Below are 13,610 nucleotides of genomic sequence, written 5' to 3' on the forward strand. Positions count from 1 at the left end.
GGCCATTCGGTTAACTTTAGTACAATCCTCTGGAGAGTTAAATAACTCACCAAAAATAATTATAATTATAAAATTTAAAAAAAAAACTTTTCATATTAAAATTTTTTTTATCCGTGCTCATTCATCTTGGGTATACGAGCGAAGTAGTGAGGAGGAGAAACGAGTAGGGAGAAGAGGACAGTATAAGAACAGCAGGTATATTGAGTTTAATGAAATTATTGAAGATTTCATTATTTCGAAAATCTCGAGGCGCTAGCACAGCGGTGTGTTAATAACGATTTCAAAATAATTTTTAGAAATGGCGGATGCAGTTCCGGCCCGTGGTCGCGGAGGTTTTGGTCATCGTGGATATATGGAGGACGAGGTTGATCCTCGAGGAACAGGCACTGTCTCAGCTCCTGTTCCCAAGAAACTTTTGCAGATGGCTGATATTGAGGATTGCTAAACTGCTGTCCGAGGCTGCACTCGAACTCTGGGCAATTTTTAAATGTTTATAATTTTGAATAATTTCTTATAAGCTTTTCTAAGTTGTTTTTATTTCTTCCAGCCAAGGCCACTTACTCTGCCATCGCGTCATCGCGATCGCCAAGACGTACGCCTACTTGACACCTGATCTGCTATCAGTGGACCGGAACGGTCGGAGGCGGTGTTCACCAGCTCTCCTTATCATGGACACAGCGTTTTTTTTATGAAAGAATCATCATCGCATTTGGCACTCAACGCTAAGAAGCCAAAACGTAAAAAAACGAACATGTTTCATCATTCTTCGTGAAGTTGGCACCGATTCACTAATCACTAAGTATACATGAAGCAAAATCCCAAAAAGTTAGGTTTCCCTTTTTTTTAAAATCTAATTCGTAGTAAAAAATATTTTTTTGTATTTATTGCATACTTATCTTTCATAACCCGGATTACAACTATTGTTTACAAACAACAAATGGAACATTTATTGAGTTAAGTTTTCGGATTTCTTAATGGATTTAATCATTTTTCCGTTATTTGTTGTGGCAACCTATATAAAAATCATTCCCATATTACTTTCGATCATTCAAAGAATTCCATAAAACGATCCCGTTTTTACAGTCCGCGTCCGCCAATGCACGAGGACAGGCGCGCGCTAGGGGCTCAGTAGTACTTTCTATTTACTAGATTTTCTACAATAGATGGCAGGAGAAAATGTGGGGCAGTTGGCTGATTGAGAGTCCATGCTCAGCTCATATAAAGTATGTGAAGTTTTGTTTGGAAAGATCGTTTGAGCATAAACTCTTGAGATCAATATTTGGTTTTAGTATTCAGCTATTATGATAAGATTATGATTAAATTAAAGGTCAGTAGTAGATAGTTCGGAATTTATTTTCTAAAGGGAATTAGCAGGAATATTGAGCAATTCACATGCTTAAAAAAACGGACGATGGACGGGATCTTAGAAAACAAGATGACATATTTATGGGTAATTCATGAATATCTTTCAGATCAAATCTTTCTTTACATTAAAAGGTTGTGATCTTGTTTATCAAAGCATTAATCCAGTGTAATTTTTAGCCCATCCATAATTTGATGTATTATTAATTAGGAAATTGTAAAATGTGGATATTCAACAACTAGAAAATGTTAGAATTAGACAAAGGTAAAGGTATTTAAGATAACTGAAGTATTATACATTTATTACAATATCCCCAGTTATAAATTCTACAAACAAATAGATTCAATATCTGATGGGTATGAAATAAAACTGCTGGAAAGTTTCTCTTTGAACATACCTTCTCTACAACATGATTGTATGAAATCTGAAATTGAAATCAAAAGTAATCTTAATGGAGGTTTGCCCACATTTGACTGCTTGTTACCAAGCATAGATTTGCATCACCCAGGTAAACCTAAAAATTGCTATGTAATATGTGTTATATTAATCTGTTTTGATCTTCACCACTAATTATTATTCTTGTAATCAATTGCCAGATGAACACTGTGACCATACATATAGCATCACATCTTCTCATTCTTATAGACAGAGCCAGCATAATGCTGCATGTCTCATTTCTTGTTGCCAAGAAGCAAAAACAAATTCAGCATCAATTGTTAAGACTGGAAAGCTAAAAATGAAAATTGTAAATAATATCCCTGACCCATCAGTTCCTAAAAACCTGTTAGAACCAGAAAAAATCCAGTCAAAAGTGGGGAAGAGATCTAGTAAATGTAAAGACAAATCCATGATATTAACTTTCAATAATTACAGAAACACTAGGAGTAGAAAAAAACCTGAAATTGTTCATGTTATTCAGCCTACTGATTTCTGTGTTCACTGCCATCAAGAATTGTATCCTAATAGTATGAAATCCAGTGTCTTCTGTCTAAAAACTGGAAATGTTTTGATCACATGTTTTAACTGTTCTACAACCATGAGTGTAAAAGGTGCATTTAAGCTTCCTAAATATCTATGAACATGGCGAAAATAGGATTTTTTGATCCTGAACATTTTAAATCTTTGCTTCCCAATTTTGAATTTGTTTGCATTAAAATTTAAAACCCATCGAAATTTGAATCCTTCTTTACGCTTCACTGTTGTTGTTTTTTTAAAATTCATAGCAAAACCAGGGAAATCAATTTTTAACGTCGTCTCAAAATAAAATCATTTCAAAATGTGATCATGTGATTTCACGTCCAATTAAAAAAAAAAAAAAGAAAAACGATCGAGAAATTTTAATTTCTAAAAGAGTGCGCCACTAGTGCGTGGTGTGCAGCGCCAAAAGACAACGGTGCTTTAGAATGGGACTGGTGCGAGAGAGCGGAGGTGCTGGTAACTCTGGTCTGGTGCCTCTCTTTTTGTGCGTGGTTTCGCTCGGAGAAGTTAACTTGAAAACTGTGATAGTTTTAAGAGAAGCTTGTGTACGAGTAGCTGCAGTTAGTGTTCTTCAGTTAGAATCTATCAACTTAATAACAAGTGCGCAATTCCTGGTGTAAATCATAAGTAAAAGAAAAGGAGGCCAGGTCGTTGTTGCACTGCAGCGCCCACAGCTGGTTTTCCAGCCAGTTCTGTTCCCTTCCCCCCATTCTCGGTGGAGCCGCGGCTCGACGACACAACAAAATGGCTGCTGATTCACATTGTTAGATTTGTGCTCTGATCCACCGTATCGGGTGTGAGGCGAAATTTCCACCTTTTTGTGAACGATTAACTTGGTTCTCTTGCCTTCGTCTCCACCTTTTCTCATTCTTTTCTTTTTTTGACCCAAGTTTTGAGTTTTTGATTTGCTGATTGGAGTTCTATATAAATTTGTATCTGTCGCTTGCATTGTTGCGATAACTCTGGTTATAAAATGTCGAGCCTAGTGAGGCCTCCCGAATTCGTGATTGCACAGAAATACCGTCTTGTCAGAAAAATTGGCAGCGGTTCTTTTGGTGACATTTATCTTGCAATCAATATTGCAACTGGGGAGGTAAAAATTTATTTTCTTTGTGGCATCTCATAACTTATTTTTTTTTAAATTCCTTATTTTCTTCTCTAATTTACAGGAGGTTGCAGTGAAGTTGGAACCCATGAAAGCCAGACATCCTCAGCTGTTGTATGAGAGTAAACTGTATAAAGTTTTGCAAGGTGGCCTCGGGATTCCACACATCAGGTAATAACTATTATTATGTATTTTAGTTTAGGCGGAGCATCTATGTGCAAGACTTTCATGCATCAAGTGTTTTTATTCTTTAAATCTACAGTTCCAATCTATGGTTTTCTCCTGAAAGTGAAATCCTTGTTAGCATGTGCTTTCTTTCTGGCAATGTCAAGCCTGTGGTTGAGCAAGTGTGCCACACAATGCCCACACAACCATATATGGTTTTGACCTCAATAGTTTGCGCCCTAGTTTCAAATCCCAAACTCAATTAATTAACCTTCATCATTGTTTCTTTGGTTTAGTGTAGATTTAACCAATGCAAGTTTCTATTCTCCCTCAATTTTAGTTGGTGAAGTATTGTGAAGTTTGTGTGTCAGTCGTCTATCCCCACCTTCCTTTGTCATTGTAGCTTGAACATAGTCAAGCCATAGACGGTTTACGTCGATTGTAGGTTTCTCTAGCCCCTCGGGGCTATTGTATGATCAGTCGTGGTTTCATCCGTCTCTTTTCAGCAATTATTATTTACTTCGGCTGGTGTTAGAGTCGTAGTCACTTTCGAAAGTTTTTGGTGAGAGCAAGAAAGGAGGGGAGGAGCGAAAGAAGCGACAGCCAGCCATTTGGATAAACAGACTAAAATATGCTTTCGAGATTCGAAACGTGGAATTGTGTAGACTCTTACCTTCTTCCGTAACTTTCCCTATGTTCGTGACAGCCATTTCGTTCGATAGTATCGTGCCCTACCGCTCTCTCCCGGATTTTCTTCTAGTTCCATACCGTAACATATTATTAACTAAGTGTGAGGTTTGCTTGGATCAGGGATTTAACTTTACCGTGAAAGCCCATCAGTCTCCCGCCATGTTTAATAATGTGGTTTTAAAAGAAATCCTTTGTTGGGTATCAATGTTGGAAATACAGGGTGTTTAGGATTGCGTGATGTTACTCCAATTTGCAACGGATTTTCCTTTCATATTAATAATTTTGTGCTCTTTCAGATGGTACGGCCAAGAGCGAGATTACAATGTTTTGGTGATGGATCTTCTCGGTCCATCTTTAGAGGATTTGTTTAATTTCTGCTCACGCCGTTTCACCATGAAAACGGTGTTGATGCTGGCAGATCAGATGATTGGTCGGATCGAATATGTCCACTCGAAAAATTTCATTCATCGCGATATCAAACCCGATAACTTCCTTATGGGCATTGGTCGTCATTGTAACAAGGTATGTTCCTCATGTGAATTAAAACGTTACCTATTTGTTATCTTCGATTTCTTTTGCAGTTATTCCTGATAGATTACGGTCTGGCCAAGAAGTATCGTGACTCACGTACTCGCCTCCACATCTCGTACCGAGAGGACAAAAACCTGACCGGAACTGCTCGCTATGCTTCCATAAATGCCCATTTAGGCATCGAACAAAGGTATCATATTTTTGCGCCTCATACATTTTATCAAGAGACCAATATTCAGTGTTAACGGCGGAGTTCTTATCTTGGACTATTGTTTCTCCATTGTTGACTGTGTGTAATTAGAGAATGCAAATTGTGATTGCGGAACAATACTCTGACCTATGCGCTTTCATTTATCTATTATTTCAGCCGGCGTGATGATATGGAGTCCATGGGCTATGTCTTAATGTACTTCAATCGTGGTAGTCTACCCTGGCAGGGGCTCAAGGTATCCGATTTAATTGCTTAGTTGTTGTCGGACTGGCATGGTCCGTTAATCAAAATGAGTTATAACTTGAATGTTGCTATTGAAATGTATAGCAATCCTAAAAAAATTTCATTATGTTTATCACTCTGAAGTAATTAGTTGGCTTGAACTGAATGAACCTTATTGAGTGATTCTCACTGACCTTACAATTGTTCGTTTTAATTTCCATGTGGGTAAGGCGGCCACCAAGAAACAAAAATATGAGAAAATTAGCGAGAAGAAAATGTCAACTCCAGTTGAAGTCCTTTGCAAGGTAATTTTTTTAATCGCATTTGCTACATTGAATTAATTGATGTCAATATAAAATTTTTTGATTTATTGTCGTATAGGGTTTCCCAGCGGAATTCGCCATGTACTTGAATTATTGTCGTGGCTTGCGCTTCGAAGAGCAACCCGATTATATGTATTTGAGGCAGTTGTTCCGAATTTTATTCCGCACGCTAAATCATCAGTACGACTACACCTTTGATTGGACCATGCTTAAACAAAAGGCAGCGGCTTCGGCTGCAGTCATAGGAGGCAGCTCATCACAGGTATTAGAAATCAGATTTCGGCTTAGTCGATTCGCTTGAATGCAACTTTGTAATTCGTCGATGCAGGCAATGCAACCCCTTCCAGCTCCAGCAGACGATCGCGAACTGCGTGAGGTACGTGAGCGAGAGGTTGCCGCTCGCAAGTGACTGGCTGGCAGCGGGGGGCGGGGTACGGTCGATAGGGAGGCGGAACCCAAGGCGCCCAAAGCCGCCAGAACTCAGGAGGCTTGCGACAACGATCCGGGAGAATCGCCTGCCGACACCCGTCCGCCAGTGATGACCAACACCCCCACCGACAAGCGCGTACTGCGCTCGGCCTCCCGCAGAGGGAAATGATAGCGTTCACATTGTCTGTTGATTTGTTCGAGTGAATTTGCAACAACCACCACAAAAGAAACACATAACAAAACCACCTTAAAACATATTTTTTTTTGTGTCGCGATTTACATTAGGTTTAAGATTTCAGTAAAAGAAACCAAAACAAACCTTGTGGTTTTCAAGCAGCGATTGTATCTTTTTCTTGTAATTGTCCTCGAGTGAATTCCCTGTTTCCTGTAATTCATTTTTTTTTTAACTGCTAGATTTTTTTTTTTTTATTTTGTTAAACTCGCTATATCATCAACATCCATCTACCAGCAACACAAACTGTTCAATTTTACATAGGTGTTGGCGGAAACCAATGTAGTGTTTATCGATACCTCTTTATTATTATTTTTCATCCTTAAGAAAAAGTGATTCATTTCTTTTGGTAACGTTTGCACTTCTGTTTCGATAATCATTCTTTTGGGTTCACGTCGGAAAATTCGGTTAGAACCAATTGTCACCATCAATTCTCTCGAATTCCTCTTGTGGTCTTGATCACTTCTATTATTACCCTACCGTACTTTCACTCCTTTGTTTCTATTGGAAACAAAGTTGTTCGCTCGGTTCGATGAAAACTAATGCTGCTGTCACCTCTACTTTTTGGTTATGTTTCCTCCGTAAAGCAATCCGTTCTTACTTCGACTTGGGGGCAGAATACACTTTTTTGAAAATAAACTTCGCGTTGACCAACAATTTCTTATGAAGTTCCCAATTTTTATTATCGCAAGTGCAGGTTATTCAATAGGAAAAACAACTATTGAATATTATACACCATTACACATCACCAGTGGGCTTGATGACGATTAGCAACAGCTTCTATCAAATCAATGTGACTAGCGAAAAGATTCAATGATGATGTTATCTCTATCCACGCTACATTTTTCGCATCACTTCCAGCTTTCAAATGCCAATGATCGACCTCTTGAAATTCAGCATGGCAATTTATTGCCGAAGTCTCGATCCATGCATTGTCTGTATTTCTGGAGTCATCAACGTAACCTTGATAAATCTTAAAAATCATATTATGATATTAAACACTGATTTTAACTTGTTAGTTAAGTTTTTTTTTACCAATAGCCCTTGATCAAACATTTCCTTGACTAGTTTCATGATATCTTCTAGTTCGTTTTGTTCTAAATTTTCACTATCCATAGCTTCTTCTAAAAATTCTCTCTGAGCAGCATGAGCAGGATCTTCTCCAGCATCAACCATGCCCTATTTTACAATTCAGTCAGTGAAACAAAAAAATGTTATGCTCTATTATTAAAAAAAAGACTCACGCCTGGAATAGCCCATTCATCCCCCTTACGCCGTTGGATACCGACAAACTGAAGGATAGGTTTTTTGGTATCTTCATTCAAAATCTTTTGGCCATTTGCTTGGTCTCTCAACCAGCGCGTTAGAATAAAATCAGCAGCATGATTTGGACCCCTGAATACAAAAAAAACGTGAATGATGACGTAATCAGCACGAAAAACGAGAAAAAAATGGAATATAATGAAAATACGTACCAGCGACCCAAAACACCTCTTCCTTTCAGTCCAGTTCTGCCAACTGGATTACTGTTGTAACATATAATTTAAAATATATTATAATTAATAATTTTATAATGAACTAAAGAAATTTAAATATGTTACAGTGGATATCCATTTGCGATCTGGTAGTCTCCCATGTAGCTGACTCTATTTCTAACTACATATTCATCATGTTCTACCTCATTAAATTTAGGAGAAAATTGTTCACTGCATTAATTTGTAGGAACAGTTATGATCAGTACAAAAGAATTGTAAAGCCCACAGTTAAAGACCTTATTTCTAAATCAGCCCAAGGTTGTCCATTTAATGATTTTGATGTATATGCAGGTGGATCGTAATCTGGCCATGAAACAGACCATTTGACTTTATCAATAGGAACGATGAGTCGCTAATTGGAAGAATATAGAAGAATAACTTCAGACAATAATTTTTTAAAAAATAATTTGTTTCACCTTTTGATCTGAACGAGGGTATATTTCACCTCTACATTTAGAGTGTATTTTATTGCTCCAAGTCGTCATTTTTGATGCAATAGAAACAAATCTTGACAACAGTACCATTATAGAAAAATAGTTAGGCCAAAGCGAAGTGCAAACCACTGCAAATTATTTTTTACCCGAGTATAAACGTCGAGATGATTTCCTGCGAACGTTATTTCTTGTTATTTAAACGTCGTCAAGACAACACTTTTTTCTGTTTACCATCAATATTGAGCGATTATTCCTATGTTGCAAACTTGCTTGAATTTAGAACAAAGAATCATGCAAATCCAGAATTTTTTATTTTTGCAATGAAAAAAAGCAGGCATAAAAAAATTCCAGATTTTTATATGAGTAAATGAAATAGGTCTTTCTTTCAAAGTTTATTTTTAAAAAGATTCGCTCATAAAGCGGACTGCGGACAGACAGTGGCAGAACAATTTTTACGAAAGTAAACATTGAGACGGGCGGGGTTCAAATTTCGATTATCGTTGGAAGGTGAACATTGAAGGGCAAATAATAACATTCATTAACATAACTGATTGGAAAATTCATCAATCTCTAACGAAAAGACAATGCAATCATTTTTTCTTAATCGTTTGGCATATCCAGTTCATTCCATCCTGTATTAAAAGAATTTTGGATAAATAAGATAAAGAAAATTATCACGAGGACGCGTGCTATTTTTATTTTATTTTCAAACTATTACGAATTACGAAGGAAAAAAAAGATCAAATATGATGTTGCTACTTTTATCTAATCTACTAAATAACAAACCGAACGCATAACTAGATAGTGCATTCCGCGTACGGATAGTGCGTGAGTGAAAAAGTTAACGATTTGGAAATATGTATGTGTCTTTAGCAAATTCCTACCTACCTGAACGCCTTCACCAGAACAAGCGCAGCAGGCCTGTATGTAAGTACAACGAAAAATAAATTAAATTTCTGCTGATTTTCATTACAAGAATGACCTTTAAGCCTTTCTGATTTGTTATATTACCTGGATCTGCCATCCTCTGTCCTTAATTGTCTGGAGAGCCAAGCCCAAAGCTAATTCTGAAGGCGTCGCGGCACCCAATAAATCTTGTTTGTTAGCGAACACTAACAAGGGGACTAAAAACAATTGAGATTACATCGTGATTAAAAAAAAAAGCTGAAACAGCTGAAACATAAACACATATTAAATTTATACATTCAAAGCTGAAAGTTTGATATTGTAGGCCTACAACTAGATTAATCAACTAACTAATGAATCTAGCCTTACTACGAATTTTAATTTTTACCTCCTTCTAGTTTTTCTTCATTAAGAAGTTCAGACAATTCCTCGGCAGTTTCATCGAAGCGCTTTCTATCGGAACTGTCTATCACATAGATCTGTGTAAAGACAACATAAATTGAATAACATAGCTCAAACTTTATAATAGTTAAACATCCTTTTTAATTTTCGAATTTAAAATGATTTTTCGAACGACATAAATGCAATAGGCCTACCAGCACGTCAGTATTTTCAAAGTAATTTCGCCAATATGGCCTAATTTTTCTTTGTCCACCAATATCCCAAACGTTGAGCTTAAACCCCGATGATTGGACGGATTTTATGTTAAATCCTTGAGTAGGCGTAATGTGGGTTACGTCCTCGTTGGCCAGATGCTTCAAAAGGGTTGTTTTACCAGCATTATCAAGTCCTAGCAGCAATATTCGTAGTTCTTGTTCGGAAGAAGCGCGCAACTTTCGCAGCAAAGCCAACAAACCCTTTGGATGACAATAATTAAATAATTACAGTATAAGAAGAAAAATTCCTGTGCTATGTGAAGAGCAAGTTTCAAGGCAGGTCAGGCATCCATAACAATTCATTAAATTGTTTTTCTATCACTGACTTCTTGCAAAAGCTTTTGAGGGAATCAACAGCAAGTCAGCAACTCAAATTTATGACAGTTCTAAATAAGAAGTTGAATGTTTATCCAGAGGGAAAAATACTTACCATTGAAAAAGCCAAATAGTTCTACAACAGTTTTTTAAGCCGACATTTGTACTTCTCACATAAATGAATGTTATGAATCCTATGACCTGGTAACCATGGAAATGGTCTCCTTTTTTATTACTATTCAAAAAATTAGACAATTGTGTCGTGCTACCCTATATTACACGTTAACGTCGTATTTGAAAACTATGATTTTTTCCAATTTGATTGGATAAATTATATCATTCTGTATAGCTATGAAATAAAATTTATAAAGAAATTAGCTTTCATAAATCATTTATTTCTTCAATCCTCACCCATATTTTAAAACGCAATATTACACGTACATAAATTTCAGTAAAATCGTTAACTTCACTTTATTATAGATTCTAAATATTATTAAATCATGACAGGAAAATTTATCCGTCGACTACATATGGGTCTATGGCTGCTCGGAGTCACGAACGGGAACGGGGGAACGGCATATTTCTTATTTGTTCCTGTTCGGCAAAATCGCCTTTCAAGCCTGATTAAGTGTTTAGATCAGCACCGCCATATTTAGCATTGGCCTTTTAGTGTAAAACAACAACAACAAAACACTGTAAATGAGAAGTGAATTTTCTTAGTTGACAAAAATCAAAGGAATATTTTTATCCATTGTTTTTCAGTGTAGGAAAATGCACATTGCACTCTCCACCTCCCTGTTTTTAGTTTTCTTTTCGAAATATTGCTATGCTCAATACCAAGTTCAAACGGACGAGGTATTTGTGATTCAGTTGTCACCTTCGTTATTCAATTTATCAGACGGGGAGTCTTCAGGTAGCAAATGTTCTGTAGAATTGAAGTTAAATATAATACACTAGAAAATAAGATATTTCCTTTTGAACAATTTCATAACTTTTTTTCATTTTTTACAGATGAATACTTCTCCTATTCAGCTTCTCTGCACGGTTTGCCTGACCTACCAAAATGGATAAACCTTGTATTTAATCAAAATTTAAAACTTGGTTTTCTATATGGGACACCACCAAATAATTTAGCATCTCTAAAGGTAATTATTTTAATTTTTACCATACACTATAACGGATACACTTAAGACTTAACTTTACATATTTATGACTCATTTGAATTGATGATACACATTGTGTTTTTTAATGCTTTCACTTACCAAATACTTAAAATTTTTCAAATTTCATTCACAGTTAGATGTTGTTGCATTCAATCTGTTAACTTTTGAAACATCGGCAAAAGAAATTGTTATTGAAATATTTCCTAAAGAAGGTTTGTGGTGTTCTCATATAGAATCCTTTTGAGGAAACAAATTCACCATTCAAAAATCATGTGTTACAGAACCTGCCACTCGTCAGATAAAACTAAAAATTCACAATCTAAACCTTGATGATCTGATGGATGAGCAAAAGCAAATGAAACTATTGGATATTTTTCGGAAAATACTATGGCCAGCAAGTTCGTTAGATCTTCATTTTGTGGAACTTTACTCAGCTTTAGCTGTTGGCGGGAGACGACCTGCGCGCCAGCAAGATGGAGAAGGGTATTTAATAGCAATCAACAAATGTAACAATTTTCTTCAAAAGTGTTTATGTTACAGAGTGTTCTTGACCTTGGGAAGTAACGCCGAATTTTCCGAAGTACTCCGTGAATTAGAACGTGAAGTCAGTCCTTTATGGCCACTTCGCCAATGTCCTCGTGACTTTAAAAAGACTTCATCAGAACGTTACTTTCGATCCAAAGGATTCTTGGTGGATTGGTGCTCTTTTAAATTGGTACGATTTTAGCGTTTGCCACTGGAAAGCCAATAAGTAATAAGTTTTTAATAGGTTCCCCAAAATAATTCGCTACTGATGCTCAGTTCCGTTGCTCCACCCACCGTCGATACCAAAACTGAACGTATCATCCATAAGTCAAGTCAAATACTCTATGAAGAAATACCTCCATCTGACATCTGGAGCGCACCTGCCAAGTATATTTTGTGAAATTGCTATTAATTTTGGTGGCGTAAAGTTGTAATTCGTTGAATTTATGAATTAGATGGGAGATTCCCGTACGTAGCTACACCGAGGAAGGTGTTGTTGCTGTGTTCATTCCGCTGGTGTTACTACTAATATTGGCTGCCCTCCTGACTGCCATTCTAGGTGTTCACCCAGAAGGAGCAGAGACTGAAGAAGGCCAGGTATTTTGTTCCTTTAAATTACTGCTCAATCGATAAAAATCTTTATACTGTATTGTTGTTTTAATGCAGCTCTACGAAGCCGCGTTTGAGGAGTTACCATTTCTTAAATCTAAACAAGAAACCGGGACGCTAAAACCTACGGGACAAATCAGCAACGAAATTTCTACGAAACTAATACGCGATTCAAGAACCCCTTCGCTGGGCCGAGTCAAACGAAACCCACTCTATGATTCTGTAATAGGTGAATCAGCTACCCGTGGCTCTAGTCCTTTTCTGATGTCTTCGAATTCATCGGCTATGCCAACTCCCGTTTCAACGCTCTCACGCCCCACCTTCCCAACACCACGTTCAACAACTCTACTCTCCGAAAGATCTTCTACTTTAGGTCGGCGTGAGCCTCCCCCATACAACTGTGGGACAATCAACAAATAGTTTAACTGTTTACCTTAAAGTTTTTTGTGTGTGGTACAACAGTTAATCTAGTCAAAATAGCATATGTTAATCACTGGATAATGTGGAATCTCTGAGGAATTATCAAATTTATTTATTACTTAAATTATCAACTTAGCTTATTTCGTCTGCTACACAGTACAGAAATTTCATCTAGTCCCATCTTGACTTTTTTGTATGCAGCTGTTTGGATCCATCTTCTCGGACAGCAACATAGTAACCCATGTTTTCATATTTTGTCTTCATATATGTCAAATATCCAGTGCAACCAGCTATAGCTAATAGACCTAGCGCCATGATGACTTTGTTCTTTAGATAGAATTCATTATTAATAAATGTTAAATCCAAACCAGTTGTTTGCACTTACTGGTTTCACATAGAGTTCAAAATTGAGCGCTCTAAATACTCCTGAATAAGAAAAGATGACGCGTTAGGTTGGCTGTAATAATAAGTAATCGCTTCAAATTGAATGTCGTTACAACCTGTAGTTTTCACAGAACGCAAACCATCTCCAGCTACTCTAGGAATTGCGGCTGACGGTTTCTTTTCATTATCCATTGCTATGTCTTATTATGGAATCAATTAACTAAATCATAATCATTTAGTTCAATCTAAATTACTCAACTTAGTGTTTACTTGATGTTTACAACTTCTGAAAAGAATAACCAATGTAGTTGCCATTTCAACGTATTTATTTTCGCGTTTTCAAAAATTAGTAACCTGAATTCTAATTTTCAATTTAATCGTTAATTAACCAAAAAATAATTCTTTGTTGTAAAA

The 13,610-nt window shown here is 36.7% G+C and overlaps 6 protein-coding genes across 10 annotated transcripts; 3 read left to right on the forward strand and 3 right to left on the reverse strand.

Moving 5' to 3' along the window:
- The first annotated feature begins 1,209 nt into the window (after positions 1-1,209).
- Positions 1,210-2,542, forward strand: LOC124338062. 3 transcript variants are annotated; one of them, XM_046792112.1, is made up of 4 exons: positions 1,210-1,497; positions 1,574-1,627; positions 1,704-1,871; positions 1,960-2,542. In XM_046792112.1, the coding sequence occupies exons 2-4, from the start codon at positions 1,609-1,611 to the stop codon at positions 2,439-2,441; spliced, it is 669 nt and encodes a 222-aa protein (XP_046648068.1). In that variant the 5' UTR covers positions 1,210-1,497; positions 1,574-1,608; the 3' UTR covers positions 2,442-2,542. The 3 variants fall into 3 exon arrangements, with proteins under 3 accessions (XP_046648068.1, XP_046648069.1, XP_046648067.1); XM_046792113.1 differs by having other exon boundaries at positions 1,210-1,450; positions 1,543-1,627; XM_046792111.1 differs by having other exon boundaries at positions 1,211-1,450.
- A 213-nt stretch (positions 2,543-2,755) lies between these two features.
- LOC124337474 (casein kinase I) lies at positions 2,756-6,888 on the forward strand. 2 transcript variants are annotated; one of them, XM_046791474.1, is made up of 8 exons: positions 2,756-3,434; positions 3,511-3,617; positions 4,598-4,823; positions 4,883-5,022; positions 5,200-5,278; positions 5,487-5,570; positions 5,647-5,850; positions 5,917-6,888. In XM_046791474.1, the coding sequence occupies exons 1-8, from the start codon at positions 3,315-3,317 to the stop codon at positions 5,995-5,997; spliced, it is 1,041 nt and encodes a 346-aa protein (XP_046647430.1). In that variant the 5' UTR covers positions 2,756-3,314; the 3' UTR covers positions 5,998-6,888. The 2 variants fall into 2 exon arrangements, with proteins under 2 accessions (XP_046647430.1, XP_046647431.1); XM_046791475.1 differs by having other exon boundaries at positions 5,496-5,570.
- Positions 6,413-8,465, reverse strand: LOC124337475 (ADP-ribose pyrophosphatase, mitochondrial-like). Its single transcript, XM_046791476.1, has 8 exons — positions 8,365-8,465; positions 8,201-8,291; positions 8,021-8,136; positions 7,851-7,955; positions 7,725-7,775; positions 7,494-7,644; positions 7,285-7,428; positions 6,413-7,222 (listed from the first exon to the last, which is right to left on the reverse strand). The coding sequence occupies exons 2-8, from the start codon at positions 8,267-8,269 to the stop codon at positions 6,995-6,997; spliced, it is 864 nt and encodes a 287-aa protein (XP_046647432.1). The 5' UTR covers positions 8,270-8,291; positions 8,365-8,465; the 3' UTR covers positions 6,413-6,994.
- A 138-nt stretch (positions 8,466-8,603) lies between these two features.
- On the reverse strand, positions 8,604-10,290 carry LOC124337476 (ADP-ribosylation factor-like protein 3). Of its 2 annotated transcripts, XM_046791478.1 has the most exons (6): positions 10,211-10,290; positions 9,721-9,981; positions 9,513-9,603; positions 9,230-9,342; positions 9,107-9,139; positions 8,604-8,850 (listed from the first exon to the last, which is right to left on the reverse strand). In XM_046791478.1, exons 1-6 carry the CDS (start codon positions 10,211-10,213, stop codon positions 8,809-8,811), a joined length of 543 nt encoding a protein of 180 aa, XP_046647434.1. In that variant the 5' UTR covers positions 10,214-10,290; the 3' UTR covers positions 8,604-8,808. The 2 variants fall into 2 exon arrangements, with proteins under 2 accessions (XP_046647434.1, XP_046647433.1); XM_046791477.1 differs by lacking the exon at positions 8,604-8,850 and having other exon boundaries at positions 8,874-9,139.
- Positions 10,291-10,629: 339 nt separating this feature from the next.
- On the forward strand, positions 10,630-13,129 carry LOC124337473 (epsilon-sarcoglycan-like). Its single transcript, XM_046791473.1, has 9 exons — positions 10,630-10,790; positions 10,858-11,008; positions 11,107-11,240; positions 11,392-11,470; positions 11,540-11,741; positions 11,799-11,973; positions 12,028-12,170; positions 12,239-12,380; positions 12,450-13,129. Exons 2-9 carry the CDS (start codon positions 10,867-10,869, stop codon positions 12,810-12,812), a joined length of 1,380 nt encoding a protein of 459 aa, XP_046647429.1. The 5' UTR covers positions 10,630-10,790; positions 10,858-10,866; the 3' UTR covers positions 12,813-13,129.
- On the reverse strand, positions 12,903-13,498 carry LOC124337478 (small integral membrane protein 8-like). The gene is made up of 3 exons (XM_046791480.1): positions 13,313-13,498; positions 13,198-13,238; positions 12,903-13,139 (listed from the first exon to the last, which is right to left on the reverse strand). The coding sequence occupies exons 1-3, from the start codon at positions 13,386-13,388 to the stop codon at positions 12,984-12,986; spliced, it is 273 nt and encodes a 90-aa protein (XP_046647436.1). The 5' UTR covers positions 13,389-13,498; the 3' UTR covers positions 12,903-12,983.
- Between the last annotated feature and the right edge of the window lie 112 nt (positions 13,499-13,610).

Source organism: Daphnia pulicaria, chromosome 4 (genome assembly GCF_021234035.1).
Source record: "Daphnia pulicaria isolate SC F1-1A chromosome 4, SC_F0-13Bv2, whole genome shotgun sequence".
In the NCBI taxonomy this organism is placed as follows: Eukaryota; Metazoa; Arthropoda; class Branchiopoda; order Diplostraca; family Daphniidae; genus Daphnia; species Daphnia pulicaria.

Coding starts and splice junctions, on each gene's coding strand:
- LOC124338062 (XM_046792112.1), top strand. Junction 1,872..1,959: donor CATAGATTTGCATCACCCAG/GTAAACCTAAAA, acceptor ATCAATTGCCAG/ATGAACACTGTGACCATACA.
- LOC124337474 (XM_046791474.1), top strand. CDS start 3,315: ATGTCGAGCCTAGTGAGGCCTCCCGAATTCGTGATTGCACAGAAATAC. Junction 3,435..3,510: donor TCAATATTGCAACTGGGGAG/GTAAAAATTTAT, acceptor TCTAATTTACAG/GAGGTTGCAGTGAAGTTGGA. Junction 5,571..5,646: donor CAGTTGAAGTCCTTTGCAAG/GTAATTTTTTTA, acceptor ATTGTCGTATAG/GGTTTCCCAGCGGAATTCGC.
- LOC124337475 (XM_046791476.1), bottom strand. CDS start 8,269: ATGACGACTTGGAGCAATAAAATACACTCTAAATGTAGAGGTGAAATA. Junction 8,137..8,200: donor ACCCTCGTTCAGATCAAAAG/GTGAAACAAATT, acceptor TCTTCCAATTAG/CGACTCATCGTTCCTATTGA. Junction 7,645..7,724: donor AGAGGTGTTTTGGGTCGCTG/GTACGTATTTTC, acceptor TTTTGTATTCAG/GGGTCCAAATCATGCTGCTG.
- LOC124337476 (XM_046791477.1), bottom strand. Junction 9,604..9,720: donor TTGAAAATACTGACGTGCTG/GTAGGCCTATTG, acceptor GTCTTTACACAG/ATCTATGTGATAGACAGTTC. Junction 9,140..9,229: donor ACAGAGGATGGCAGATCCAG/GTAATATAACAA, acceptor ACTTACATACAG/GCCTGCTGCGCTTGTTCTGG.
- LOC124337473 (XM_046791473.1), top strand. CDS start 10,867: ATGCACATTGCACTCTCCACCTCCCTGTTTTTAGTTTTCTTTTCGAAA. Junction 11,742..11,798: donor CGCCAGCAAGATGGAGAAGG/GTATTTAATAGC, acceptor TTTATGTTACAG/AGTGTTCTTGACCTTGGGAA. Junction 12,381..12,449: donor CAGAGACTGAAGAAGGCCAG/GTATTTTGTTCC, acceptor GTTTTAATGCAG/CTCTACGAAGCCGCGTTTGA.
- LOC124337478 (XM_046791480.1), bottom strand. CDS start 13,388: ATGGATAATGAAAAGAAACCGTCAGCCGCAATTCCTAGAGTAGCTGGA. Junction 13,239..13,312: donor GCGTTCTGTGAAAACTACAG/GTTGTAACGACA, acceptor TTTCTTATTCAG/GAGTATTTAGAGCGCTCAAT. Junction 13,140..13,197: donor TTGAACTCTATGTGAAACCA/GTAAGTGCAAAC, acceptor TTCTATCTAAAG/AACAAAGTCATCATGGCGCT.